At 27.8% G+C, this 27854-nt stretch overlaps 1 protein-coding gene across 2 annotated transcripts in view; it reads right to left on the reverse strand.

The window, feature by feature from the left end:
- Nucleotides 1-412: 412 nt before the first annotated feature.
- The window catches only part of LOC142329086 (major facilitator superfamily domain-containing protein 6-like), a 56990-nt gene continuing 29548 nt past the window's right edge, over nt 413-27854 (reverse strand). Inside the window, exons 8-12 of one of the 2 annotated variants that reach the window (XM_075373422.1) lie at nt 25196-25305; nt 24455-24697; nt 17322-17495; nt 14297-14403; nt 413-511 (exon numbers count right to left, since the gene is read on the reverse strand). In XM_075373422.1, the coding sequence (XP_075229537.1) occupies nt 14333-14403; nt 17322-17495; nt 24455-24697; nt 25196-25305 (598 nt within the window). In that variant the 3' untranslated portion in view covers nt 413-511; nt 14297-14332. Of the gene's footprint in view, nt 512-9345; nt 9730-14296; nt 14404-17321; nt 17496-24454; nt 24698-25195; nt 25306-27854 lie in introns of those variants that run through there. The other variant, XM_075373421.1, reaches the window with a different exon arrangement.

Here is a 27854-nt window from a genome sequence, read left to right on the forward strand (position 1 = left end):
ATTTATACTATATTTATAATTTTACAATTCTAATTTTACTCAAAAAGGCTCTTTTTGGACTTATCTGTGAGTCTTTTTATTATATTTAATGAATAAATTTTATGAAGGTCCAGACTACCATCACCCTACCTACGGTTGATAAAACTACAAGAATATTTGCTTAAATGATGAGCATGTTTACATTAAAATATAGAAACCTAATGATGTGCAAACATATTGTAATTGTAGTTTGATATTACTGATTATTAAATAATATTGATGTAAAGTAATATAAAACTACAATTTTTTATATTTATCTGATTTTATTTGGTTTATTATAAATCATGAGCAGAAAAAACTATTTACAACTTTCATAATTGCAAAAGCTGCACAATTTGAGCTGTCAAATTGTAAAAACTCTGATGTGGTCATCACATGACTTCCTTGTACGCCTATTAAATTACATTTACACATTTTTGCTGCACTTCATTCAAGGTTATTTCACTTGAGAATGAGATTCAATCTTCCAATTCTTTAAAAAAAATGGACAGTTACACAATTGATAAAATATTGTTTTTTACTAACATCAAATATTTATACAATTATTAATCCAACAATCTTACCTGAAATATTAGGTTAAAGTAAAAGTCAGTTTATTACTCTTTAAATAAATGCAAGTCTTATATGTACCATAGTCTTACTATGTTTTTTAAATTATTATGATGTAACCATCAACAAAATGAAAACAAAAATGAAATAGCAGAAGGATAGTAAATTTTATAGTGATATTTATTATCAAGCAGACTGAAACAAATACATAAATAAAAATAATATGATTCTAAATTATAATTTTTAATTAATATTAAATAATCAGATGTTTCACCAAATCTAATATGGGCGCCTCATGATTTCCTTATATGCCTATTAAATTACATATACACATTTTTAAAAGTACATAAAATTTTATTTCATAAATAACTTCTGATTTTTTTCATATTTGTTTTTCTTTATTGCTATTACTGAATTATTATTTATTGTAAAACTTTTTTTACAATCAGGTTAATAATTATTAATAAATCAATATATTTAAATTAAAAAAAAAAAAAAGTTGAAAATGCAGTCGGATTCAAAGCCTTCTCCTAGTAAGAACCAAATATTTCATTTGTTAAAATTTTATTTGGCTATAACTCTGGTACCAATGAAAATAGGTACCTCTTATGATATATCGTTGAAAAGCTCTCAATGAGCTTATAAACCCAATGAGAGCTTATTACTGCAGTTAAGAAAAAATCCAAATTTTTGGATTTTGAGCTTTTTTGGACACTTTTGGTCGTCTATTGCAATCAAAAGGGGAGGTGCACAACTAGATGTTACAACAGTCCTAAATCCAAAATTTCAACATCCTACAGCTAATTGTTTTTGAGTTACACAAGAAACATATGCACATATGTATATATATGCAGACGTCACGCCAATATTAGTCAAAATGGATTCAGGGATAGTCAAAATGAAAATTTCCATTGAAATCTGAAAACGAAAGTTTTTCACGATCACAATACTTCCTTTACTTTGGTAAAGGAAGTATTGTGATCGTACAAGGAAATAAAAATATTGTTTTAATTTATTATATTCTGTGTAAATATATATTAAGCACTGCAAAAAGAAAAACTTCCTTTCTATCAAAGTAATAAATAAGGAAATTCGGCAAATTGATAAAAAGAGATAAATAATGTTAAAAAAAGAAAAATGAACCTTTAAAAAATGAACATTAAATTAAATATCAATTTAACAAAAAAAAAAAAAAAAAAACTGTGGAGACTCTTGTAAGAAGATGTACTAGGTAGAAAGACAAAAAAAAAAAATTATTATTTGGTGTAAGGATTTTGTATGGGAAGAAACTCATAATTCAGGAAGTTGGATGTATGGTATCATTAATAACAACAGAAACTGTTAAAAGAATAATGAAAAACTAGCCTTTTCTTTACTAAAAAATTATCATAAAACATGTTTTTATAATGATTTCAAAAAAGGTTCAATGAACTTTGTCCTTGATTTTGATGATTTGTTTTTTATTTTGAAGAGATAATTTCTATGGTGGCCCCATTTTTTCAAGATAATTTAAGTGGAAGACTTAATAAAAGAAAAACTGTACTGTGTACATAGACAATTTTAAGATATTTAAAACTGTTTGTTTTTGTTACTGTTTAATATTAAAAGGAAATTGGAACGCAGTGAAAACTAACAATATTTAACATTTTAAAGCATTTTAACTCAGTCAATAAAACAATCTACATTGTTCCAAGTGAGGCTTTTTTCATGTAAGCAATTTTTTTAATAAGCATTCAATATTTTAAATAAAAATTATAAAATAAAATAAATTTGACAAAAAAATACCCTGAATTATTATAACACTTTTTCAAATTTTTCTTTTAACTTAATGAAGTCAATACAAAATTAGTTTAAAAGTTGTTTTTGAATGGGTGCAGACTTCTAAAGTTTAAATGTAGAAGACCTAAAAAAGTGTTGATATTTTACTTTGTGGGATAAAAGAGAAATATTGTTTCATTTCAAAACTACAGGCTAATTGCCCAATTACAGTTATTTATAAAAGATGAATTTTGTATCATATGAAAAATGTCTGGGATTCAAACCCAGAACTTTCTTGATACATATATATATATATCAAGTCAGATATGCTACCACCACTCTATCAACTTCCATGGTAGAATGGTAATATAATAAGTGTATTTCAATATTTAAGCAGCAAAATTTAGTGATTATTGAACATTCAGGTAGTATTTTACATACTGCAACTTCAACTGCTATTATACTTATTATTATAATTAAAAAATAGAAAATGCCTGACCTTTTTATTTATATAATGTACTGGACACATAGTATAGATTTGTTACAGCCCCTTTCTATCAGTCCTGTACCTGAGATCAACTGAATTAATTAATAAATCAAAAAAGGTATGTGTGTGTGTATATATATATATATATATATATATATAAAAGGTGTGTGTGTATATATATATATATATGTATATGCATATTTACACCTGAGAAATAATATAAATTACAAACAAAAAAATACTCCATCTTAAAAAATAAATCTGGAATTAAATAAAACAGATGTGGCATCAAATTGCAAAACGATCAAACAAACAGAGATAATGTTCGGGAATATTAATTTTATGCAGAATAAAACTGAGTAGGCGGTGATTGCAGGCTCCGATGTAATGTAACAACAAACATTCAAGAGTCCTTATTATGTCAACATCTGCAGCTGTTGTCTGATTTATAAACAGTTGTTATTCTAACTTAAAACAGCAGGGCAAGGTGTTGTAGAAAACACTGCAAAAATAATAGTTGGCAATTTCTATCATATTATGCAATTAACATATGGAAAGACAAATGGATTCAGTTTAATTAACAGCTATGACTGTGATATTAATTATTTAAAAACAATACATACATGGTTTTAAATAATTATAAAGATGTTAATTTTACTAATTAAATTTACCTTAAAATAACAATTATCTAAAATCTACATATAAAAATTATTACATAAGTCAAACAACTTTAACTTTTAGATGATTATTAATAAAGTATGGCATTCTGACTTAATAGAGGCGATAATTTAACTACTTTAATATATTCAATGTGATCATTTTGGTCTGTATTTCAACATTTTTGTCAGGAGGTGGTTTAAAAATTTTAATCATTTTATATTAACTGTATTATTTTATAGTTTGACATATACAAAGAACAAGTACAAGCACAAAATACAATCATTTGTATTTAATAACATGATCCACTACATATATAAACTATATACTGAAAGAAAGGTAGCATATCATGATGAGGCTATTATTTAACATCAATATTTATCATTAAAAACAATGTTTTGACAGTGAGAAAGAATGCAGATATGTAGGTATGAACCGTACAGTAAACATTCCAAATATACTAAATACAGCATGCAGATTGAAAGCCATAGAGTTTTAACAGTGAAAATATCCAAAACTAAGATTAGGAAAAGGTAGAATCTCTACTTTATATAAGGTAATTACAAAAGGTTTCCAGAATAAATTTATTTTACAAAAACTGTCATATTAGAAAATTTTACATGAACTCCTGGAAACTTCTGATAGTCTTCATTGTGTCTGTGATGGCATCATTGTCCTTCCACTGCTTATATTATCACAGTTGATTTTTTAACTGTGATAAAATCATCTGGTACATAATCATGAGTGGATTGGGGATGCTAACGGGTGTTAAAATGTGCTGTCCAAATTACTTCTAGACCAGCACAGACTGTAACATCTTGGATCAATGTGTGGGCAAATAAAATTTATTTTCACACCGATTGTGGAAAATATTTAGGCAAAACTCCTGCTGATATTCTAATTGCTGTTGCTATTTCCTCAACACCTACTACGTTCTACCACTTCAAACATGCTCAGTGTTAACATCATACATTGTAGTAGGAAGGTGCCCACTATGAAGATCATTAACAATAACACAACTTTCAAACAAACACTTGCTTGACCCATAAACTTTATTTTTAATTTCTGTTTCACTAAAATATTTTTCAAGCACAATAATATTTCTGACAGTGATTCTTGAAGCCAAATAGGAAGTTAAACGTATGTTAACAAGTTTCATATTTATGTTAACCAAGCAGACAGTTGTTGGTATTGTTGGAAAGGAAAGAAAAATGCAATAGCATGAATGCTGGCAACATGAAGAAATAATCCCCCTCTAATGACTAAAATTTAAAAAAGTTGATACCATGATTAAAGGAAATCTCAGATAGTATGTAATCAAATAATGTATCGTACTTAAATTCTCTTTATTCATTTAAATATCTGAAGATGAATGTACGTTTAATCTGTCCTATAACTAACATGTATATGTTCGTTAACACAAAATAACTGTATTAAACAAATTTTAACAAGAGCAACAGTAAGGTGACCGCTATAATTGTAATAAATTAAGGATTTTTTTAATAGGAAACAAAAAATTACAAGTATACCTTTTTTAATTTGATATGGAGACTTACAGATATGTCAGTAATTATTACAGAGTAGCTGTTAACAATATATCAATATTTTACTAAAAAATAAAAACTGAACAAATGATATAGGGAAGAATAAAGATCAAATAAAATTAATTTAAAAAAAATATTAGAAAATATTGCCAGATAAATTAGGCTAATGTAGTGTGTGCATGGCATAAGAAAAACATTCCTAACTTTTTGGGCAAGATAAGGGGCTACGTTTTTATTTTTATTTTAAACTAAATAAAATAGGCAAATAATCATACTTTAAATAATAAAATATAACAAAAATTAGTTGGTAGTTTCAGTGATTTTTTAACTAGGTGTATAAAAATCACATCAAATACTTGTTTTGCTTTGTAAAAATATTGAAGAAACATCACTAAACACATTTAAATTATTATTAATAAATAAGAGGGTGGTTTGAAAGATCCGTGCAAAAATAAAAACAACTCAATTTTTCAAGATAAAGCTTTATAATTCCTTGTACAAAGTAAAGATAGTATTGTAACTGCAAAAAAATTTGGTTTTTGGATTTCAATGGAAATATCAATTTTGACCATCCCTGAATCCATTATAACTAGTTTCGGCGTGACATCTGTACATACGTATGTATGTACAGATGAATCTTGCATAACTCAAAAATGATTAGCTGTATGTCGAAATTTTGTATTTAGGACTGTTGTAACATCTAGTAGTTGTCTCCCCTTTTGATTGCATTCGACTGGGCCAAAAATTCAAAACTTTGGACTTTTTTCTTAACTGTAGTAATAAGCCCTTGTTGAGAGCTTTTCGACGATATATCATAAGTGGTACATAAATCATTGGTTCCAGAATTATGGCCAAGTGAAATTTTAATTAATGAAATATTTGGATCTTACAAGGGGAAGGCACATCTGACTTCATATACAAAATTTTTTATTTATTTAAATATTAATTTCTTTATTTAATATCAATATAATTATTAACCTCTGATTGCAAAAAAAAATTATAATAAATAATAATTCAATAATAACAATAAAAAAAAAAACCTGAAGTTATTAGTGAAATAAAATTTGATGTACTTTTCATTTCAATCCAAAAATTTTTACAATCAGAGGTTAGTAATTATTAATAAATAAATATATTTAAATTAAAAAAAAAAAACTAAAAATATATATGTATATGAAGTCGAATTCGAACTGATATGTGTATGGTTACGGATCCGAAACATTCTCACTTACACCATATATCTACTTGAGTGACACGAAACAAAATTAATATATAAAGTAATATAAAATGCTAAGGAAATTTTTAGGGCCATTTTCATTGTGTATAATTGAATATTGCATGATAGTATTTTGTGATGAAGACACGTAAACAGTGTACTATTCACATACGCAATATGATTCAAATAGGTGTCCTGAAGCCCGTGTCTTCCCCTTGTTAGCTACAGTAATATGAATTTTAGGTGCCTTATACTGACTTAAATTTTTATAGAAAAAGGTCACTATATTTATTTTCTTTCAGGATTAGAAATAATTTGCTTACGTAAAACAATTTTTTTTTAAACATTAAGCATGATGTTAGTATATTAGAATAATTTTATTTCAAAAGCTTATCTTATTTTACCTTTTACACATGCTCAAAAACAATTAGTCATAGAATATTGAAATTTTGTATTTATATTTGTCGTAACATCTAGTTGAGCACCTCCCTTTTTGATTGCAATCGACGTTTAGAATAATTGAATGTTATGATGGTAATAACCAAGTATATTATATTTGATTATTTAATTTTAATTGAAAATTATAATTTAGAAACATATTATTTTTGGATTTTCTTAGGAAAATCTTCTAAAAATTGTATATTTATTTTAAAAAAAAATTTTATTTAATTATTTGACAGAACAATAAAATACAATTTTAAGTTTGTGCTAACTGTACATTTTTGAATTGTATTCAATTTAAAGCGATTGTTGAAAATTATTTTATTACCATTGACATTTGAATTCAAATAATTTTTTTTTTTTTAAATATTTGTATTTACTAGAAAAACTATTTTCATTTATAATAAGAACGGTTTGTAAATTATTAATTTCAAAACACTTACTCTATCCTTCAAATTTATGTTTCTATTTAATAAAAATGTAAGTATCTTTCAAATGACATATTTTTCTTTTTGCTATGGGGAAGTGATTCAGGTCGTAGAAAGAGTATAGTACATAACTCTACTAGTAGCACATACTATGTATGCACTTGTGAAAATATGTAACTTTTTTTCACTTGTGTACTATGCTTCTTATAACTCTTTGTTACATAATATACTATTCTAGATCAGCATTATACTTATCTTTGTGAGCTGCTGATTAACAAAAGTTTCAGATTTCTGGTGTGTCGTATAAATAAAAGTTAATAATAATTAAACTATTCCATTTAGTGAACTCCTGTATACAAGTTAAATAAAGTTTAACCAGTATAAGTTTAAATCAAGTGCAGCAAAAGATGTGTATATATAACTTAATAGGCATACAAGGATGTCATGATCACATTAGATTTTTTATTTCTCAACATAGTTTCCTTTTAAGCTTATACCTTTCATCCAATGCTGCTCCAGTTTGTTGATCCCTTCAAAATATAAGGATTGTTTCAACTCTACAAAATAGGTATTTTTCCTGCAATCACCTTCTCCTTTGAATAAAATCCCCTTTCTGCCAGCCATTTTTCATGTTGGGGTACAAATAGTAATACAAAGGATGAAATCTGGAGAATAGGGGGGTCATGTGGAATGAGTAATCAATTTTGTGGCTACAACTCCACAGGAGTGAGCAGATGCATTATCATGATGGAAAAGGACATTTTTGTGAGACAATCTCGGATGTTTTTCTTGCAGCTTGATTTTCAAATAGTTCAATAACAATGCATAGTATTTGCTTGTAATCACTGAACTTTTTTTTAATAGCTGATGAGGATTATCCCTTGCAAATCCCAAAGACAGTCGCCATAATCTTCCCAGTGGAAGGAATAGCTTTCGTGCCTTCTTTTGTGCAGATTTCCCACCGGCACCTCATTATTTGGATTGTTCCTTGGTCTCAGGCCTGTAGTGGTGTATCCATATTTCATCTAAAGTGATGAAACAACGCTTAAAATCCTGTGGATTTTGCTGAAACGGCTCATGGAATACCTCACACCATTCTGTTTTTGGTCAACTGTGAGCAACCGTGACACTCATCTTGAAGATAGCTTATCCATGTTCAAGTGTTGATGCAAAATATTATACACCTGTTAAGTCGAGATGCGCATACTATCAATTTCTCACTCTTCTGTCATCCAACACTACAATACTACTATATGGCATGGAACCAACAAGTACTACAGCACGGCATACCGTGCTATAAAATAAATAAATTTTTGTATAAAATAAATTACATGCACTCATAAGTGCATGTAATTTATTTTATACAAAATTTTTTAAATGTTCTATTATTTATTTATTCATATAAAAGAAAAAGATTGTACAAAGCATCGCATGCCAACAGATGGTGGAGCTGCACATCTGCATTACACACTGATGACCTCATGAGGTGCCTCATCATGAGTGACGAAGTAATATTCTTGCTTTATCATTGTTTTTCAGAAATGGTATATGTTAATCAAATAAAGATGAAATTTATTAGATAATTTTATTTTTTACAGTTAAATTATCACAACAGATTTTTATGAATTGTGGTACCTTTGCTCTTTTACAAAAATTATTTTTTCCTATCTTGGAGTAAATTATACTATTTCTAATGTTTTGTAATTAATGGTTTTGTGTATTGTAAAGATTCTGAAAATCTTTAACTATGATAAGCACAATATGATTAGATATAATTTATTTTATATTACATTTTTTAAATGTTCCATTATTTATTTATTGATATAAAAAAATTCTGATGTCTCATTATAGTTATCGCTTTGTTGTCTACAGTAAATAAATACATTTCTTAAACACTAAGTAACTTTTAATCGATGGAACTGCCTAATCTTCAGTGAATGATAAGTTAATGTAATAATATACTTAAAACAAAAAAGCAATTTTTACAATTTATCACAGTTAAACGATTAAAACAGTATGTTATTGTATAGTGGTGTAACTATCTGTAATCAAAATATGTTCAAATAAAATTCTTCTTTGTTACATATATATGTAACTGGTAACTATAAGTAAAAATTATTATTTTTAAATAAGAATAAAGGCAGCAAGCAACAATGGTGATAACATTTTGCTACACTGGATTACATAATTAATCTACATTAATTTATATTGCACACAATAAAAAACTGTCATGGTAAGTACTCTTATAATAAGTCTAGGCAATCCAAATACAGATGCCACAACATTTAACTTATGTCATAAAGTAAAAAAAAAAACCTTACCAAAAATTAATTATCAATTAACAAAACCTAATATTAACAAATAAAATGATAAATTAAGTGTCTGAAAAGCTTAACTAGATTTAAATTTTAAATCTTATACATAAACCTCTACAGTAAAATCACACTTCTCATTACTGTTATTTTCTTCATAAACTCAGCATTACAATTTTCATTTAAAAAAATTATCTGTAGACTATATATATATATATATATATATACATGCATACATACATACATACACTAACTAAATTTATCACATTGTTGCATAAATTTTAGATAAACAAAAACTCTAAAACAAAAAAAATACACAAATAAATTAAAAAAACAATACTAAAAAAAAAACAAAAAACAATACAATAAAAATGCAATATTGTAATAATTGAATGCAAATTTTCTAATTTCACAATTTAATGGCAGAAAAATTAAAGAGAAAGCAATTAATTTTTGCAGAAAAAAATATCATAAAAAATCTTAAAGTTTTTTCATCCCAATAAAAAGTAATTTCTAGTAAAAATTGCATGAAGACAAACAAAATGACAGTATAGAGTCCTGCTATCATGAAAAAATTAGTTTACTGAGAATGATAAAAAATCTAGCCCTTAGTAAACAGAGCCTTTCTGTTGTAGACTTGACTGAAGGAAAATCCTGCTTCAGTGTATTTTTTTGGTGAAGTTAAAGTATATTAACTGACATCAGTTTCTGTGTTGAACTATACTATGTAAGAACATGGTTATAAGCCTGTCATGGACTTGGTTTAAGTCCATGACAGTTTTTCTTCTTTATCTGTATATATTCATGATGGTCGTACACAGTATGTTTGAAAAGTTTGTGAATTATATTAAATAAATATATTTAAAGATATACAAATAGATTTAAAGATAAACGAATGTAATCAAATCAGCGCTCTACACAGAACCCTTCTCTAGTTATACGCAGCGCCGGTAGAGCCCATAAAATGCTTGGAAAAATTACTTTGTGGGATCGCCTTCAACTGCTCGGTGCAAGCCCTTTGGATGGCCAGAATGTCATAGAAAAAGCAGCCTTTCATTTCCAACATAAGTTTCGGGGCAAAAAATGGTCTGCTGGAGACAAGTCGAGTGGGATAAGATGATGATTTGATTTGTGGCGTAATGTGTTAAAACTGTTACCATGACTGTTGAGGCATTGTCGTGCAAGAGAGTCCAACTGCCCAGATCCCAGCACTTGGGCCGGATTCAATAAATGCGATGTATCAGGCGTTTTATTACTTCCAAATAGAAGTCAGAATTCATGGTTTGACCAGTTGGGACAGTTTGACCCAACTTGACAGTCGTAAACAACTGTTCACGACAACTTTGTTGTCATCCAACGACTCTCTACCATCTTTAAACCGCTTCAACCACATGTACATTGTAGTATAAGATGCGACTTCATCACCGAATGCTTGCTGTATCATAAAATATGTTTCAACAAATGATTTCTGAAGTCAAACACAAAATTTTATCACGCTTCTCTGTTCCATATCGTGAGCTTGCACAAGGCCACACGAACATAACATATGCAGCCAAATATAACTCGAGACTGGAGTGATAAACATGATGAAATTTTGTGCACATACTCATCAGACATCATACTACATAGTTCCTTGGTTGTCCGAGAGATTATATTTAGATCAACTACAGAAATTTAGTTTGGGTATTTTTCAGACATACTGTGTATGTTTAGTAGACTTTGAATATCAAATAAGATAAGCATTCACTTTCCTCCATTACTTAATGTGCTAGAATAGTCTTTAATATGTATATACTTGCAGCTTCATTTAGTGTTTTAATACTGCATATCAGTCTTCTGAATGATTAAGGAGCCCTTAGTTTCCAAAACATTGTCTCAGTTTCACAACAGTTTTGCTTTAATGTGTGTAATATTGACAGTGGCTTGTGTAGTATTGACAGTACTTGTTTAAGAGATATATGAGCTGATAGGATTTAGTATTTAATTCATTTCATTAAAATCTTCTTTTTCATCCACATATAAGATATTATGAGTTTTTTTTTTATAGTATACTTAGAAGTAAATGTGATAATTTACACATCATTTACTTTCATACCTGATTCTTACTTTCCTTCTAAAGAAATCATCTGGGATTTTTTGAAGATCATTTTCTTCTTTCTATCATAATACCATTAAAACCTCATGTGCCTATAAATATATATTAATGGTTCTAACTTTGATGGTAATTTATTTATTAAAAGTTAATAATTACAAAGTACTGTAAAAATGTAAAATAATAAAACTACTACATGGCACAGCACAGAAGTACAATAACAGAAATTTCCAATTAAAATGCTTAAATGAAATACTATAAAGATTCAATAAAGAGGCTAGAGGCATAAAAAAATACCTGTTTTTAAAATCTTAAATTCTGATTGTAAAGTAGCATTTATGTTAAAATATATTTATTTATAACATCAAATATGGTGATTTGATGTTAAAGGTGAAATGGTTAAAGGAACACCGGAACAGCATCTAATTTGTCCTAAGAGGGAATAAATTTTGGTCACGGGAGGAAATTAAAACAATTTATGGTAATATAATCTAATGACACATAAACAAGCAATAATAAACATCCTACATCCTATTTCTTTGTGGAATCTGTCAATCACTTATTTTTAGTAAATAATTATTAATTACTTTAATAAGTTGTTATAAAATAGTTGTTGGTGCAAATGGTTATACATTGAATGGTGATAATCAGGGTTCTACTAACTAAAATTATGTTATATTCTATTAAAAATCTATCATCTATGATATTCATAATTTAGCATAAACAAATAACAAAAGAGAATCAGAATCATACACAAAAACAAAAAAAGTAATTAACTGATTACTAATCATGTGGAATATGAGGCTAAATTAGAACAACAGTATATTACTTTTAAAAATAATAAAACTTTTTATTACTGAATGAAGCTGGCAGTAGGAAATTACAAGAATATAATGAAATTAAGATTCATGGTATAAAGGTTAAAAGTTTTGTTAATTGTTTTTGGACTCTTAAACTAAACCACCAGTTAGTGGACATAACTTGGCTTACAAGAACTTCCTAGATAAGACGGTAGGAGTGTAATGCCCTCACCCTCTCAGTAGCCATATTAAAAAGTACTCTAGTCATACACATAAATGTTTCCAAACAGTAAGCTGGATAAAATATACAATTGTTTTTACCTGTTAAATGTAACGTCCAGGTATATGTAATTTGAAAATTGATTGAGTTGATGGTATACTTGTAGGAAACTACAATAATATTTAGCAGCATTAGTAGTTCTACTCTTCTCCTCCTTTGATTTAAAGTTAATATTGTCAATTTAAATTACTTAAAATAGGTTCTTGAAACCTGTTTTTCTTTTTTTAAAAAAGGTTAAAATTAAAAAAATTAAATGCACATGGTGCTTATATATATAATATGTATTCTGAAGATAACAAAAATAACATAAGGAAAGTTTTTCATGAATGCATATGAAATCAAGTCAGCAGGTTTCTGCTGCAAGAAAAACAAAGCATGTGCTAATTTAATGTGCTACAAAACTCCACCTCATTCACGTCATTTGTGTCTAAGTAAAAATAATGATACTTCAGGGAAAACCCATGGAAAAATCAGACATTTCTCTGTCAGGGAACAAGCAGAACTATATAACCTATTAATGTAAGGAGACTCAATCCAAGTTCTTCTACTTACCCATTTGATAAATTTTCATTTTTTTATCACTAAAAATTGAAATTAATTGATCTCTATATCTGACATAATATGAGCACTACTACTTTTTAGGCAAAGAACCCATATTTTTAACATAAAAATCAGGTCACTTCTTTAAAAAAAAAATTATGATTGGGCAGAAATTACATAAACAAAATACATTCAGTAGTCCGTAAATGTTTTAAAACTTATTGAGGAACTAAATCCCATATTGCTATAATCACGTAAGATTTTTCTTTTTTACATGCACATCTATGAAAGAGTCTAATTTCATTAAAACACTTCAAAATCATAACCAAAATTAAAACAACCATAATAAAAATAATTTTAAAATGCAGAAAGCATGTTTACTTAATAATACATAAACTACGATTTAAAACCTTGATCAGTTTTATATACATGTATGAGTATCTTCAAAATGTTCCTAGAGCATATTCATTTTACAAAAACTTAACACATCAAAAGGAAATTATATTTCCTTCAACTTTTTTGAACTTCTTTGCCAAATATAACTTTTTAAACATTTCTGAACATAATCTTAGAAATATCACTTATCTGCTTCATCAGGACAATGATAATATCTTACATCGCTACACTTTCAGAATCAAATTCAAACAAAGAAACAGGTATAAGTTAGCTTGTCTATCAATCACGAGTTTCAGCGGAAAATCGAGTTGCATTGTGCAATGATAATTATTTCTTGACAGCATGGATCCACATGCTGACATTTAATTAAAATTAACTTCTTCAGGATGAGTCCACAACGACAAAAAAAAAAAAATACCAGTCAAATTTATAACCAGTAAAAATTAAACCATTTGATTACATTCTAAGAGATAACAGACTTTTCTCATGGAATTACAAATAAAATATCCTGAAAGAAAGCCACAAAAATTTCAATTTATAAAAATTTGCATGTAAGTAATTATGTGATTAATCAAATCATCCACTCATGTTAATGAAGTGCAAACCTGTTTGCTGCATATGAACCTATATGATTTTGATATAATTAATTAAATTATTTTAAAATTGAATACAGTGAAATAACTTAATAAAATATAGGAAGTTTAAAATTAAAAGTTATTGAATTGTAGAAAAACATAAATAGTCAAAAATTATTTACCTCATATGTCAACAAGTTAAAACAATCCAGAAGTAATTACACAATTAAAGGCTGTGTTTCATTTTCTTCAGGTGAATACAAATTATTGTCGTCATCTTCAACTGAATCTAAATAAAACAAAACAAAGTCATGAAAAAGAAATACCTTGAAAGTTAGCATAAAAAAAAAATATTATGATACATATAGATGATGTTTCAATTTTTTATAGTTATAAAAACATTACCTCTGAACTGAATTTAAGGTTAGCAAAACATACATTACTCCTGCAAGCCAATAATTTTTAGTAATATCTAATAATGGATTGAAAAGAAAGATATTAAAACAACTGTTACCAAATGAACAGAAAATTATATATATACTAAAAAATTTCACAATATTTAGCATTTGGCTGCTTAACAACCATGTTATATCTACATATATTATATCTACATATACAAGAGTGTTTAGATGCATGTAATTAAATAACTGTAAGTCCAAGGGTATCTAACACCCAGGCCCAATAATAGAATATATCTACTCAGTGGTGAGCTCAGAAGAGTCAATTTTTGTGTCATATCAACACTAGGCCTCCTAATGTTGTCAATGAACGATTTGTCCTAGTGTGAAGAAAATTATTCCATAGTCAAATTTGATTCACTTAGTCCTCAAACATGAATGAGTTAAACATATTTTATCAATATAGGTTTTTAAATTTTTTTGTATGATATAAACAGAAATTACTTCGCTTACAGGGAATTTGTAAATTAATTACCTAAAGATTAAAAACACATTAATAGAAATTACTGGCTTGTATATAATATTGAATGATCATAATTATTTCTTTTACTTCAACTGATAAAATAAAATTGCAAAAAAGATAATTTAAAATTTATGGCTTAAAAGTAATTTACAACTTTGAAATTAATCTTCTTTTATTTTTCTATGCTACCTTCCTGTTGATTTACTTTTTTTAGTTTAGGCATTCTCTTTCAATTATAACAGGGCTAAGACAGTAACTTTAATTTGCACGATAAACATTTAGTAAATAATATAATTAAATTTCTCTTAATTATATACTAATAATCCTATTAGTATTACATACTAATAATATTAACTAACTTTCTAGCCTTTTAATTAGATAAAGATAATTTATTTATTTCTTTTATGAAAAAAGAAAGATCTAGTTTGTGGAATTACTTATAAAAAGTTTGTGTTAAATTTACATGCAATAAATCCTCAATTTATTCCATAAATTGATTTACGGAAATCTCTGTTTCCCTGCTTCACTCATTTTTTATATAAATATCATATAGTTTTCTTCTTCTTTTGATCCGTAGCTAGCATTTGGATAACGGAAAACTTTTGTTAAGGCATCAGTTTACATACTGTAACGAATTTAATACCTTGACAAATGGAATTGTATAATGTTTTTAAGAACTTTTGTTATGTGTTCCTTAAACATCTGCATAAAGAATAAAATAAGGAAATATTTTGAACAGTCATTTATTTTTCTCAACACCTTCATTTTTAAAAACCCGTTTTGTAAAACATTTCAAAACAGATTTCTTTCAAATGGGCAATTTCTAGCGTTTTGTTTTTTCCAGCCTTCTGTTTTTTTATTATTTTTGTGATTTCATTTCTATTTTGATTTTATTTCAATAATGTTCATCTTTCATTCAAAAGTAAAAAAGTCAATGTCTTTTGCTTCAGTAAGAATTATGTCATTTAAGTTATTTCTATAAACGGTTTTAATAACTTTTCAACTCATGAACCAATTTTTTTAAATTTAAATTTGCTGTCTTGCCCATTATTTGGTTAAATTTCTGTATTTATAATTTTTTTAGAATTTTCAGAAGATCTTACCGGAAAAAGAAGGGAATTGAAATGGTCATTTAACATAACATTTTAAATAAATTTTTCTTGAAACTGTTTTAAGTTTTTATTTGTTTCCCATTTATTTCAATAACCAATTACCACAGTTCTTTCTTTTAATTTAAATTTGTTGATTATTATCTTTACTTTCTTTTTCAATTCTATGTAATTAGAAAGAAAATCAGTTGTATTATTAACAGTGAGACACAGACTAAAGTTGTATGAATGAATTTTTGAAAAACTATTGATGAGTGAGTTTGAGGTTAGGCTATTGTAATGAATACAACGTTATATTGTAACAGTTTACAGCCAATAAAAAAGGGACTGATCTTATTTTTTTAATCAAATTTATAAGTATATTTTTTACAAACAAATTCTGAAATGGTAGGCCCTGGTAATTTAATAATGATGTAAAACTTAACCTTCTTCTAAATGATATCAATGATGGAAAGGAAGATAACCATTTTTCTAATTATGACAGAACTGATATACTCTAACAAAAATTGTTCTGTTATAATTACAAGTTTAAATTAAATAACAGTGCATAATGTAATGTACACTACAGTAACTGAAAACAAAATCACATAAGAAGGGTAAAAAATAAGTTAAACAGTCATGTGTTGAAGGGTTAAAGTATTTATTCAGTGTTTTTATCTAATATTTACAATAAACACTATAAAATTGTGATAGTTTATAATAGTGAGTTTATGAATGTACATAACATGAGAAATTGAAATCCAGAATGATTCAAATTTTTAAGAAAGATATAAGGAAATAAGCCACAATATTTATGGTGGAGAAATAAAATTTCAATCTTTATTTGTAAGATACCAGGTTTAAATCCTAGTAAGGGTTTACATTTTTCATATGCTCCACATCATGTTCCTAAACACAAGTTTCTAAAGCTTGTATAATTAATTGTCTAAGAACAAAAAATTATTACAGTAAAAAACAAGAATGAGATATCCTTCTTGAAATGACCTTGTTTGAAAGTAGATTGAAAACAGTCGTCACATAAGTCACATAATTTTTCACAGCGTCTGTAACTTCTAACCAAACTAATATTTCCTGACACATGTAAAAACTGAAAATAGTAACACAGTAAAACGGTAATGAATTAATAAAGAAAATTTTCATAAAAAATAATATTAAAAAGGTGAAAAAAATATTTTACCCTGACTTGAAGCAGAAGACAATATCTCTTGTGTAGGATTTGGTCCAAGAAAATAATGAATTAAAATATGTAAGAAAAAAAGTACAATTGCAACTATCCCACACATTCTGAATACAAAAGCATTATCATAATATTCAAAAAGTAACCCTCCCATTAAACTTCCTGTGGATATACCTGAAAAAAAAATTAAAATTAAAAAAATTAAGTTTTTTTTTATGATAGGGAACACTTTTTAATATAAATTAAGTGACCATTAACTGATGTAGTAATTAGCTGCTATTAAATGAGTATCAACAGCATGTAGTAAAACTGCAGCAAACTTTTTGAAGACTAGACTAGTTAACTGAACATGATACTGGCATAAATGCCAGTATCATGTTTCAGATTTAAAAAATTGAGGGTGTTAAGCTTTTAACCTTAACACCCTCAATAAGGTTTTAACCTTAACACCCTCAATTTTTTAAATCTTAATGCCTGAAACATTTCAGGTGTTGTAAAATCAACAGCTAGTAAAGGCATGCAAATGCATTTTACCATCTTGCATAGGATTGAAAAGTTAATAGGAATAATACAACTTTATAAACAATACCAAATCTATGGAAATTATAATTAAGCCATCATTACTAATTATTTAATATTAATTTACTATTTTACATATCTATTTAAGAGTGTCTTAAGTTGGATAGATGTTTAAGTATTCCAATCTACCATCAGGGTAGGAATACTTATATAATCATGTTTTAAACCCAAAAGAATTACTATTTCAGCATTATTCTCAAGTATATAAAAGGATCTACAGCATATATTTTACTGCCACAAATCTTTATTTGTAATTTTTTCTGAATAATCTAAATAGATTAATGCAGACATTATTAAACAGAAATTCAGATATCTGAATAAACAATAATATTCATCATCTTCTAAACATTAAAAATAGATATCTTAGAAAAATGGTAAACTGCACCTCTATTAATACGGTACTGAAACGTAATATTAAATCATATTGAAAGCAATGATTAATAAAGTGATTTTCATGTACCACAACCTCTACGATGGGAAGAAAGTCATTGGATTTCAATTACAAAAATTATTGTTCAGTCACGCATGTCATATTTACACAAACTACAAAAATCTTCATATTATATCCTCATGCCCAAGATTTAAGCTTACATGATGAATGAATCATTAAAAAAAAGATGAAACAATGCTGAATTTGGATCTTGAATATAAATTTAATATTCCATGAGAGAAACAGAGGCTTGATTTATTTATTTACTTATTTTTGATATATTAATTTCATTACATTGGTCTCAAATATATTATTATATATATTTTTTTTTTTTGAGAAAGAGGCAAAAACAATATTCATAATTTTTATACTTAAAAAAATATAAATCTATAAACAAAAAATGAAGTAATTGATAATTCGTAATCGCAAAGAAAAAATGACATAAAATACTCAATTTGAATGTATTGGCATTTCTAAATAAACAATTATTTTTTATATAATTATGTTACAGAACCAAATGTGCAGCTGCGTCAAGCATATTACACTTGAGAATTAACAATATTCAAAATATGATTCACAAAAAATAATATAATTTATTAAAAACAAAAATTGATACAATATAAAAGGAAAAATTTAATTAGAATAATTATCTAAAGAGGAAAAAAATGAAAGTGAGATATAGTCATGAAGAATATAGCTGATTCTTATTTTCACTGTAGTCTCTTGAAAGTTGTAATCTAGATTTCTTAGCAGAGAATGATGTGTAAGTTGAAATACATGAACAAGATATAAGTTATTTTTCTTAATAAGTGTAACACCTAAAAAATTAAATTTCTAAAATAAAATCATACATTTTCACTTATAAAAGCCTGAGAACACTTGAACTTGAAACTTGTGTCAATTTAGATTATCTAAATGTGGGAATATTAGAAAAATTACTAGTACTAGTTGAATAGCATTTTGTACCATAATTAGCAAGATTGAGCAAAAAATCAAATTAAATTATTACAAAAATTGTACTAATATATTCTTATTATTGCCCCCTAAGGATGTGGTGACAGAAAGAGGGGCAAGAAGGGAGTAATCATATCTAGTTACCTGCTAATGAAATCAAAAGTGTACTTTAAATTTTAATTTTATTTATTCATTTAATATCATGTTTTTTTTCTATTATTACATATCTAATATCTTTAACAAAGAATATTAGATATAACAGAGATGTAGTGTCTAAGTAGGTTTTTAATGGAAAATTTGTTCATTAATAACGAAAAAAAAATGATCAAAAAATGCCTTGTTCAAAACTCTTAGCATTTATTAAAAGAGTTCTGACCTAAATGTGAAGTAACACACAGAAAAATGAATATGAAAACTGACTGGTATGCACTGTACTATTTTTTAAATGCAAAAGTGGCCTAGACAATTCTCTAAACCAGTGTTTCTCAACACTGTGTGGTGCACCCCCCCCCTCCCAGAGTGGCATGGTAACACTAAATGGGGGGGTGTGAGCATATTGAAGAGAAAATATTATTAAAAAAATTTATTAATTTACTGAAAGGAAAGCAAAACAAAATAGATTCTGACATAATAAATAAGAAAATACACATTTACACTGATATAATACACTTATAAATAGGATTGTATCAGTACTGCACAATAAATTTAATAATTAACTTATAAATAGTAAATTAAAAACAAGTTTAATAATTATTAGTGACTCCCTTGGGCCTGTCTTGCAGAGCAAAGGTTTTTGAAGGAAGGTTTAATATTAGAAATAGACACTGAGTTTTTTTAATATTTAGCTGAGATCTATATTTTGTCTTCAAAGCAGCCACTGCAGAAAATCTGGTTTCACAAAGATACGATGTTGAAAATGGTAATAGTATGTGGAATGCTCTTATTTTCAGTGCAGAAAACTCATCATCCACCCCTGCTCAAAATTCAAAGAGTGATTTATTATTAAATTGCCTTTTGATTTTGTCACATGCGATTAAGTCTATGAAGATTTCTTCTTTGGCAGTTAAGAGCCCTTCGAGATATTTTGAAATGGATCCCTAACCAACTCATAACTTGTTATCAAGTTGTTGGTAGCAAGAAAATACTTTTTAAAATTCTTTGCCAGCATGGCTAAATGATTTGCAATGGTTACAAAAACAACTTTCACATGTTGTTCTTCAGCCTTGTAAGATTTAACACATTCACTCACGTTTGCAAATATTTCTAGGTTTTTCTGCTTTAAATTTCTGCTCAATGATTCCAATTTTATACAAAAAGCACCAACTTTATCACTTGCATCCAACATATGTGTATTTGCTACTTGGAGCTGAAGATTCAAGGTATTTCATTTCTTGAATATGTCAACCAAGTAGCTCAATTCCATCATAAATAAACCATCTTGAAACTTCTCGGCTTTTGGTTGGTTTTCCTCTTCTAGAAAAATGGCAATTTCATCTCTTAACACATTGCAAAGATTTCCCACATGATAATCATCTTGCCTCACAATAAAATATAAATGCTGAATGTACTGGACCCATGTCTTTACAAAGTGCAGAAAAGATTCTTGATTTTAGGGGTCTCACTTTTATATAATTTATTATAGATAGATAACTGCTGTTAGCACAATATTCAGACCAGAACTCATTTATTTGGAAGCCAGAGCATCTCTGTGGATAATGCAATGTGTCTAGACACACTGTGGAGATTTTTGTTTTACAAGTGCTTGTATACTTTGAAATATTCCAGACACAATTTTTCCACTCCATGTTTGTCTCACTTATAGAACCATTTAAGATAGCAAATAATATGAGTGATGTTGCTTTGAGTTCTATAGGTTTGCAGAAAAGTAGTTCTTCTACTGCTGACATACCATCACAAAATCGAACATAGGCAATCAAATGAGCATCTTTATTGCTTTCCTTGCTTCATCAAGCTGGATTGAAAACAATCTGTCACAAACCTTCCTGAAAAACTTATGCTGTACATCTTCAGCTATATAACCAACTCTGGGTAACAGTATCATTTGATAGAGGTATGGACTGCAACTGTTTGGCATAATTATCTTCAAAAATAGTTTCCACAATCTCAACTGCAGCTGGCAAAATAAGCTATTCACCAATAGTGTGAGGTTTTTTTTTACACCTGGCTATTTTATATGAAACTTTGTAAGAGGCAAATAAAGCTTTTTCATTCACAATTTTTCTTAAATGATGTCTGCTTATTATAAGATTTTAATTTTAAATCAAAGAAATCTCGAGGTTTGTTAATGTCCTCACTTTGAAGAGTTTCCAAATGTTGTTTACGTTTATTAGGTTTCATGCTATCTGCTGTCAAAACTTTTGAGCAAATGACAAACAGGGGTCTTTCTCTTCATTTATTTCAGTACTGGTAAACCCAAAATTTAAATATTCTTGGGAATATTTCCTTGATTTTATGTTTGGAACCATGCTCATCTGTGCCCTTGTTGATGCTTCACTATCGTCTAATGCTCGCTTATGCCCACTTAAAAATGTATCCATGATTCTGTATAAATCTACTGCCATGAATATTTAATATTGTGAATTGTAATTAACACACAAATTACAACATACACATTCATGATAGATTTGAATGTGATAGGATCGACTCAACTGAGACTGGTTGGAATTGAACAAGGTGTGGCATTTATACATACTTGTGCAGATGGTCACAGACATTCCAAAATGTTCGAGACAAATCAGAACTTCTTGTGAAGCCACAAGAATGTTCGATATACAGACATAGACAGAGAGCAATAGAGAGGTATCAATTCTGGTTTTGTCACTGCAGCGGATCAGCGTTGCCAAATATAAATAAATTTATTTATTCTTGGTAATTTGTAAGATATGTAATTAAGGTTGTACTACAGTTCTAGCATCAAATTATTCAAAACACATTAACATTGTATACATTGTTATTGTATGACGAGGGCGCGATAAAAATTGGGTCGCAAATACTGAAAGGTTGAGAAACATTGCTCTACACCATAATATTACATGACATTAACCTAATTGGCAGGAATGGTATGAACTAGAATTTGCACTATTTTAGAGCCATGGTAAAAAGGCTATATTAAATCTATCATTTTCCTTATATAGAATACATAACATCACACTAAAGAAAAAAAAATTAATTTAAATCAGTATAAAAAATATAAATTAAATTTTATAGTGATATTTTTTACACTTTTCAAAAAACAAACCTTAAATTAACAGAGAAGTTGTCACTTAATTTTACAAAAATCATGGATTAATTTTGTATAGACAGAGCAACTTTCAAGTGTAGTAAAATTGACTTGAATAAAGCCAGGTAAGTAATGAAATATGCCAAATTCTGCTGAACTCGACAGTGGAGTGGTAGAGTATCAGCCTTTCATCCAGGGATTCTGGGTTGGAATCCCAGACACACATGGCATTTTTCATACATTTCAAAATTCCATTTCCATATTCCCCATACAAACTTCTAAAGCTTCTGTGGTGAATTAATAATTATAAAAATATATATATATTTTTTTTTTACTGGATGCAGTTTGGCAGTTTGCGGCATTCTTCCTTGTACTGAAGGGCTACTCCAATGAACGTATAATTCACTATTAGTATAACAACTATTATTAGTATATATAGCACTAATAGTATAATTCATTATTTTTAGATGAAAAGTGTTCGAAAAATTGTAATAATTAATTTTTTCAATTTTTAATTAACAAAATGACATATGTGGTCGCATTTTTGGTTACATAGTCAAAATTTAATATTTTTGATACTGTTTTGCTTGTCTCGCAAAGAAATTTAAAACAAGTTACCACACGATCATATGTCTCATTTAAAACCTTTGAGCCCCCTGCCCATCCCTGAAGGTCAAATACTCTAAATTGAGGTTTACTGAGTTTGTCTCTCTTATTGGAGAAGATTTCTAAAGACAGAATTGGGATACCTCAAATAACAAAAAAATTAATGGGAGAGTACAACTGTACTTCTGAAACAACACATCTGAAACAACACATTGTTGGCGGGCATTTTAGATTGGGTGATCAGAATTTAATTCTAATTGTATCATTTTTCTTGTCTCATCAAACTCTTTAAAATATATTTATATTGGTTTCGTTAAAATTTTTGAGTTGTTCCCCTGCTCAAAATTTGGAGTGAAATATATGTACATTGAAGTAGCCCCTCAGTATAAGGGTGAAAGTTACTTTTCAGCCACCTGCTATATTCCACAAATAGTTATAAAATTAAATTGTAATCAGACTACATTGTAACTGTTGGAAATCAATGAAAATAAATAAAAAAATACTGTTGCAAAAATTAATATGCAAAATAAATTTACAATTAAAGAGTAATGACACAAACACAGCTGTTTTGACTGAAGCATTTATCGAACTGATAAAAGTTAATATATCACTTAATTATTATGCAATACAATGAAACAATTGATGTGTTGGTTTAAGAAATATAATTTCTTAAAATGATATTTTTGACTATTTCTTTTGTTTATATTTATTAACAAAATTGGAGCATAGTTTCTATTAATTTAATTAAATTACAGTAATTAAAATCATTGGAAGAACCCAAAAACTTAACTTGGTGAAGTTAAAAAGAGTCCTTCAATTAGGAATGAGTAATTTGTCAAAAGCAGACATCCGAATAAATTTATAAAGTTCATCTTGTCTTTTACTTATTTTAAAAAACAAACGGCAAAAATGATCTTTCTCTGCTTTATCTCCACAACAATGAATGATAGATTGGGTGACAACAATTATGATGATCCAAATTCATAATTTTTTTGTCCTTCTGTTTCAACAAAAATACAATAAAATAACAGAAGGTTATTTTTGGTTTAGTACAATAGCACTTTTTTATAGTTTCACTGTAGTTTCAATAGTGAACTAGTTTCACTGCTGTTAAACAATTCGATAAATGCTTTGGCAAAAGAGCTCTCTCTCTCTCTCTCTCTCTCTGTGCATGCATATGTGTGTATATATCAGTACCTTAAATCATATAACATTAAATAAGATTTAACATCTGTCACATAACAAAAATACCTGATTATTATAAAACATCTTTGATGCTGTAACTATAAATGCTATTAAAAATGCAAAATAACTAAAACTTACCAACTCCTTCATAAAGTGCTCCAACAATACCTTGTAAGGTTGCTTCAGTGCCAGGTGGGGCTACAATACTTGCATAAGATGCCATGGTTGCATAAAATGTACTGAATGTTAAACCACCCAATAATTCTATAGGTAATGACCACCATGGATTTACCAGTAAAGAGTATAATATGAATTTAATTCCAAATGCCAATAAAACTAATGACATACAATTAACATGACCCAATTTTTTCAAAAGCCAACCTGAAATATAATTTTAATAATAATTAAGTAGTATAAAACAACTACAAAGAAATGGGAATGGGTGATTTAAATACATATTGAAATTTAAATATTATTTTCACACTGTATAAAAAATGATATAAGTAATTTTTTAAAGATAACATCCTCTAACATGGCAACCAATCATGAAAATACAAAGTGCATAATGTAAATTACATGGTAAGGCTCCAACATTTCTACAGAGACCAAATTCAGTCTTTTAATTACATCACTGCTTACAAATGTCCAGTTTAATAAAAATTTTCAGGAAAATAAATTACTTAATTAAAATGCTTTCAATAATTAGTTCTTTAAATGAAGATATGCAGCAAAAAATAAACTAAAGAAGCAAACTGAAAATTAAATAAAGATTTTAAAAAATGTGAAAATTACATAAGACTAGACTCAAAAAATAATATTACAAGACATATTTGATGTCTTGTAACTAATTTATAAACTGTAACTTGTCAACTAACTTACTGTTAAGAAAGAAAAATGGCAATTCACCACAAATACTTTTACAACATACAAGAAGACCTTCTAATGTTTTTATCCATTTTTGATTATCACCAGCTAAATTTTCAAGATACCTATAACAAAATAATTAAAATTAAAATATTTGCATTAATTCAAACTGTATCATCTGAAAGCAATATTAAAATTTAATCTCTTATTTTAAACAAAAATAATAATAAAAAAAATACTTAAAAATATAATTGTTTCATTTTCTAATTGAATATTACATACAAAATCTATCAACAATCTTTACACAAAAAGTAGATCTGTATATATGAAGAGTGTTTTTCAATTATTTCCATTTTAAAATAAAAAGAAAACTGAAAACTATAAGCAAACATTATTTACGCATAAAAACTGTATTTTTTTACAATTTTTCTACACAGCTTGTCTTGAATTTCAACACAATTTTTAATAGCATTACACTAGCTTCTTCATTCCTTATTCAAAAAATTTTGCTACCAGTAACTTAAACCGTGCAATTTTTAATATCATTTTTCAATTTATCATGATTGTCAAACCTTTATGATGCAAGCCAGTGTTTAAAGTAAAGAAAAAGAAAATTTGGGAGTTAAATTAGGGCTGTAGAGTGGATGATTAAATACTTTTCATCAAAATTTTTCCAACTACCACACTGTTTGATTTGCTGTGAAGTCATGCAAAAACAAAATCCTGTGGGATAGCATCCTTATCTGTTGTTTATAGCTCTTCTAAGATAACATTTCCCCAATACATATGCCGCTAACAGTAGTTCCACATTCACTAAATGTGATATTGAATTGTTGAAGTAAAGCATTATACTTGTCCCATAAAATAATAGCCATAAGTTTCCTGTGTGAATTTTTTTGGTCTAGGAGATGATGAATGCTGCCATCATTTTGACTTCTGCTTTTTTTGATGTTTGAATAAGAGATTCAAAAACCTGGTTAGAAATTAATCCAGGCAATCCAGTAATAAAACATTAATCCTGGATTTTTATAGCCCAACTTTACAGTCAAAATTTCATAGACTGATTATTTCATTTATGAAGGTTTGACTTATCATAGAATATCAGGAAACATAAAAACCAATTATGACATACTGAAGCGCTGGTTTTCTCAAATTTTTTGGTCAACTTTTTCAATCAAATCACGATGAAAAACTGTTATCACTGATCCCAGTCGCACGTTCTTCATCGTGAACATTTGTTCGCTCTTCTCAAAATGAACAACACCACCGTCTTAGTTTAGTGTCACTCATAATAAACATCACAAATTCGCCTATGAATTTCAGCAGCAGACTTTTTTCCACCAAAAACTGGATTACTCCTCATATTTCACACTTGGTGAGATCACAAATTGTAGCACTCATTATAAATGGATGAATAAAAGTAGACAATAACAAAATGACTTAAACATTGTTGCTAACAGCTGACTATTGATTGAAATAACTGAGCTGTATAAGCTGTTTACATTGATTATATAGGTGGGAAAATTCAAAACTGACCTTACTTTAAAAAAACACAATATATGTTAGTTTGTATTACTTTCACTTAAAAGTAAACAACCACTGGTAATCAACTGAGTGATTCTTTTATTAGGAGTATTTAAGGAACTTTGAGGATTAAATTAATTCGTCCAAGTATAGTTTAAAAGTGGTTCTATTACACAACATTAACAAATATCCTTCGAAACCAATCGCTTGTGGTATTAATTTTAAAGAAACATACGATGTGATGAAAGATGCTCTTGAAAAAATAAATTAAAAAATTATAACTGGAACATATGTGGTGATTTGAAAATTTTAGCTACTTTGTTAGTTAAAACTTACTTACTTTGTTAGCAGTTAGACTATAAAAAGTACATTTGTTTTCTTTGTGAATGGGACAGCAGAGCTAGGGATAAACATTATGTTATCAAAGAGTGACAGAAACTAGAAAACTTAACTTGAAATGGAAAAAATATTATTCATGAGCCCTTAGTTGAACCCAAAAAAATATTTTTACCCCTCTCCATATCAAGCTAGGACTAATGAAAAATTTTGTAAAAGTAATGAAGAAGGACAGTCCCAGATTTTTGTACATCAGGCAGAAATTTCCCAACGTAAGCGAAGGAAAAATTATAGAAGGAATATTTGTTCGTCTTCAAATAAGACAGTTGATCAAAGATGATGTATTTAACTCAGTGTTAAATAATGTAGAAAGTGCAGCTTGGTCTTCATTTAAAGACCTTTCTAAAAATTTTCTCAGCAAACAAAAATCCAACAATTACCTTGATATTGTTAATCAACATCTTACTTCATACAAAGCTATGGGCTGTAATATGTCTTTGAAAGTACATTTCCTCCACTCACATCTGGATTTTTTCCTGGACAACCTCGGAGAAATAAGTGACAAACAAGGTGAACATTTCCACCAATACATGTTGGTGACGGAAAGCCACTATAAAGGGAAATGGAATACTAACATGCTAGCCGATTACTGTTGGACATTAATTTGGGATGTGCCTGAGGCTATTTATAGAAAAGCATCAGTGAAATCATTCTAACACAGGTATGACCATGCAAAATTATAAATTTTAACTAAATTTTCCTTTAATTTAATGTGAAGCGTAATTTATTTAAAACTACGGGTGGTAGAAAAATT

This window comes from Lycorma delicatula, chromosome 8 (genome assembly GCF_047948215.1).
Source record: "Lycorma delicatula isolate Av1 chromosome 8, ASM4794821v1, whole genome shotgun sequence".
Classification (NCBI taxonomy): domain Eukaryota; kingdom Metazoa; phylum Arthropoda; class Insecta; order Hemiptera; family Fulgoridae; genus Lycorma; species Lycorma delicatula.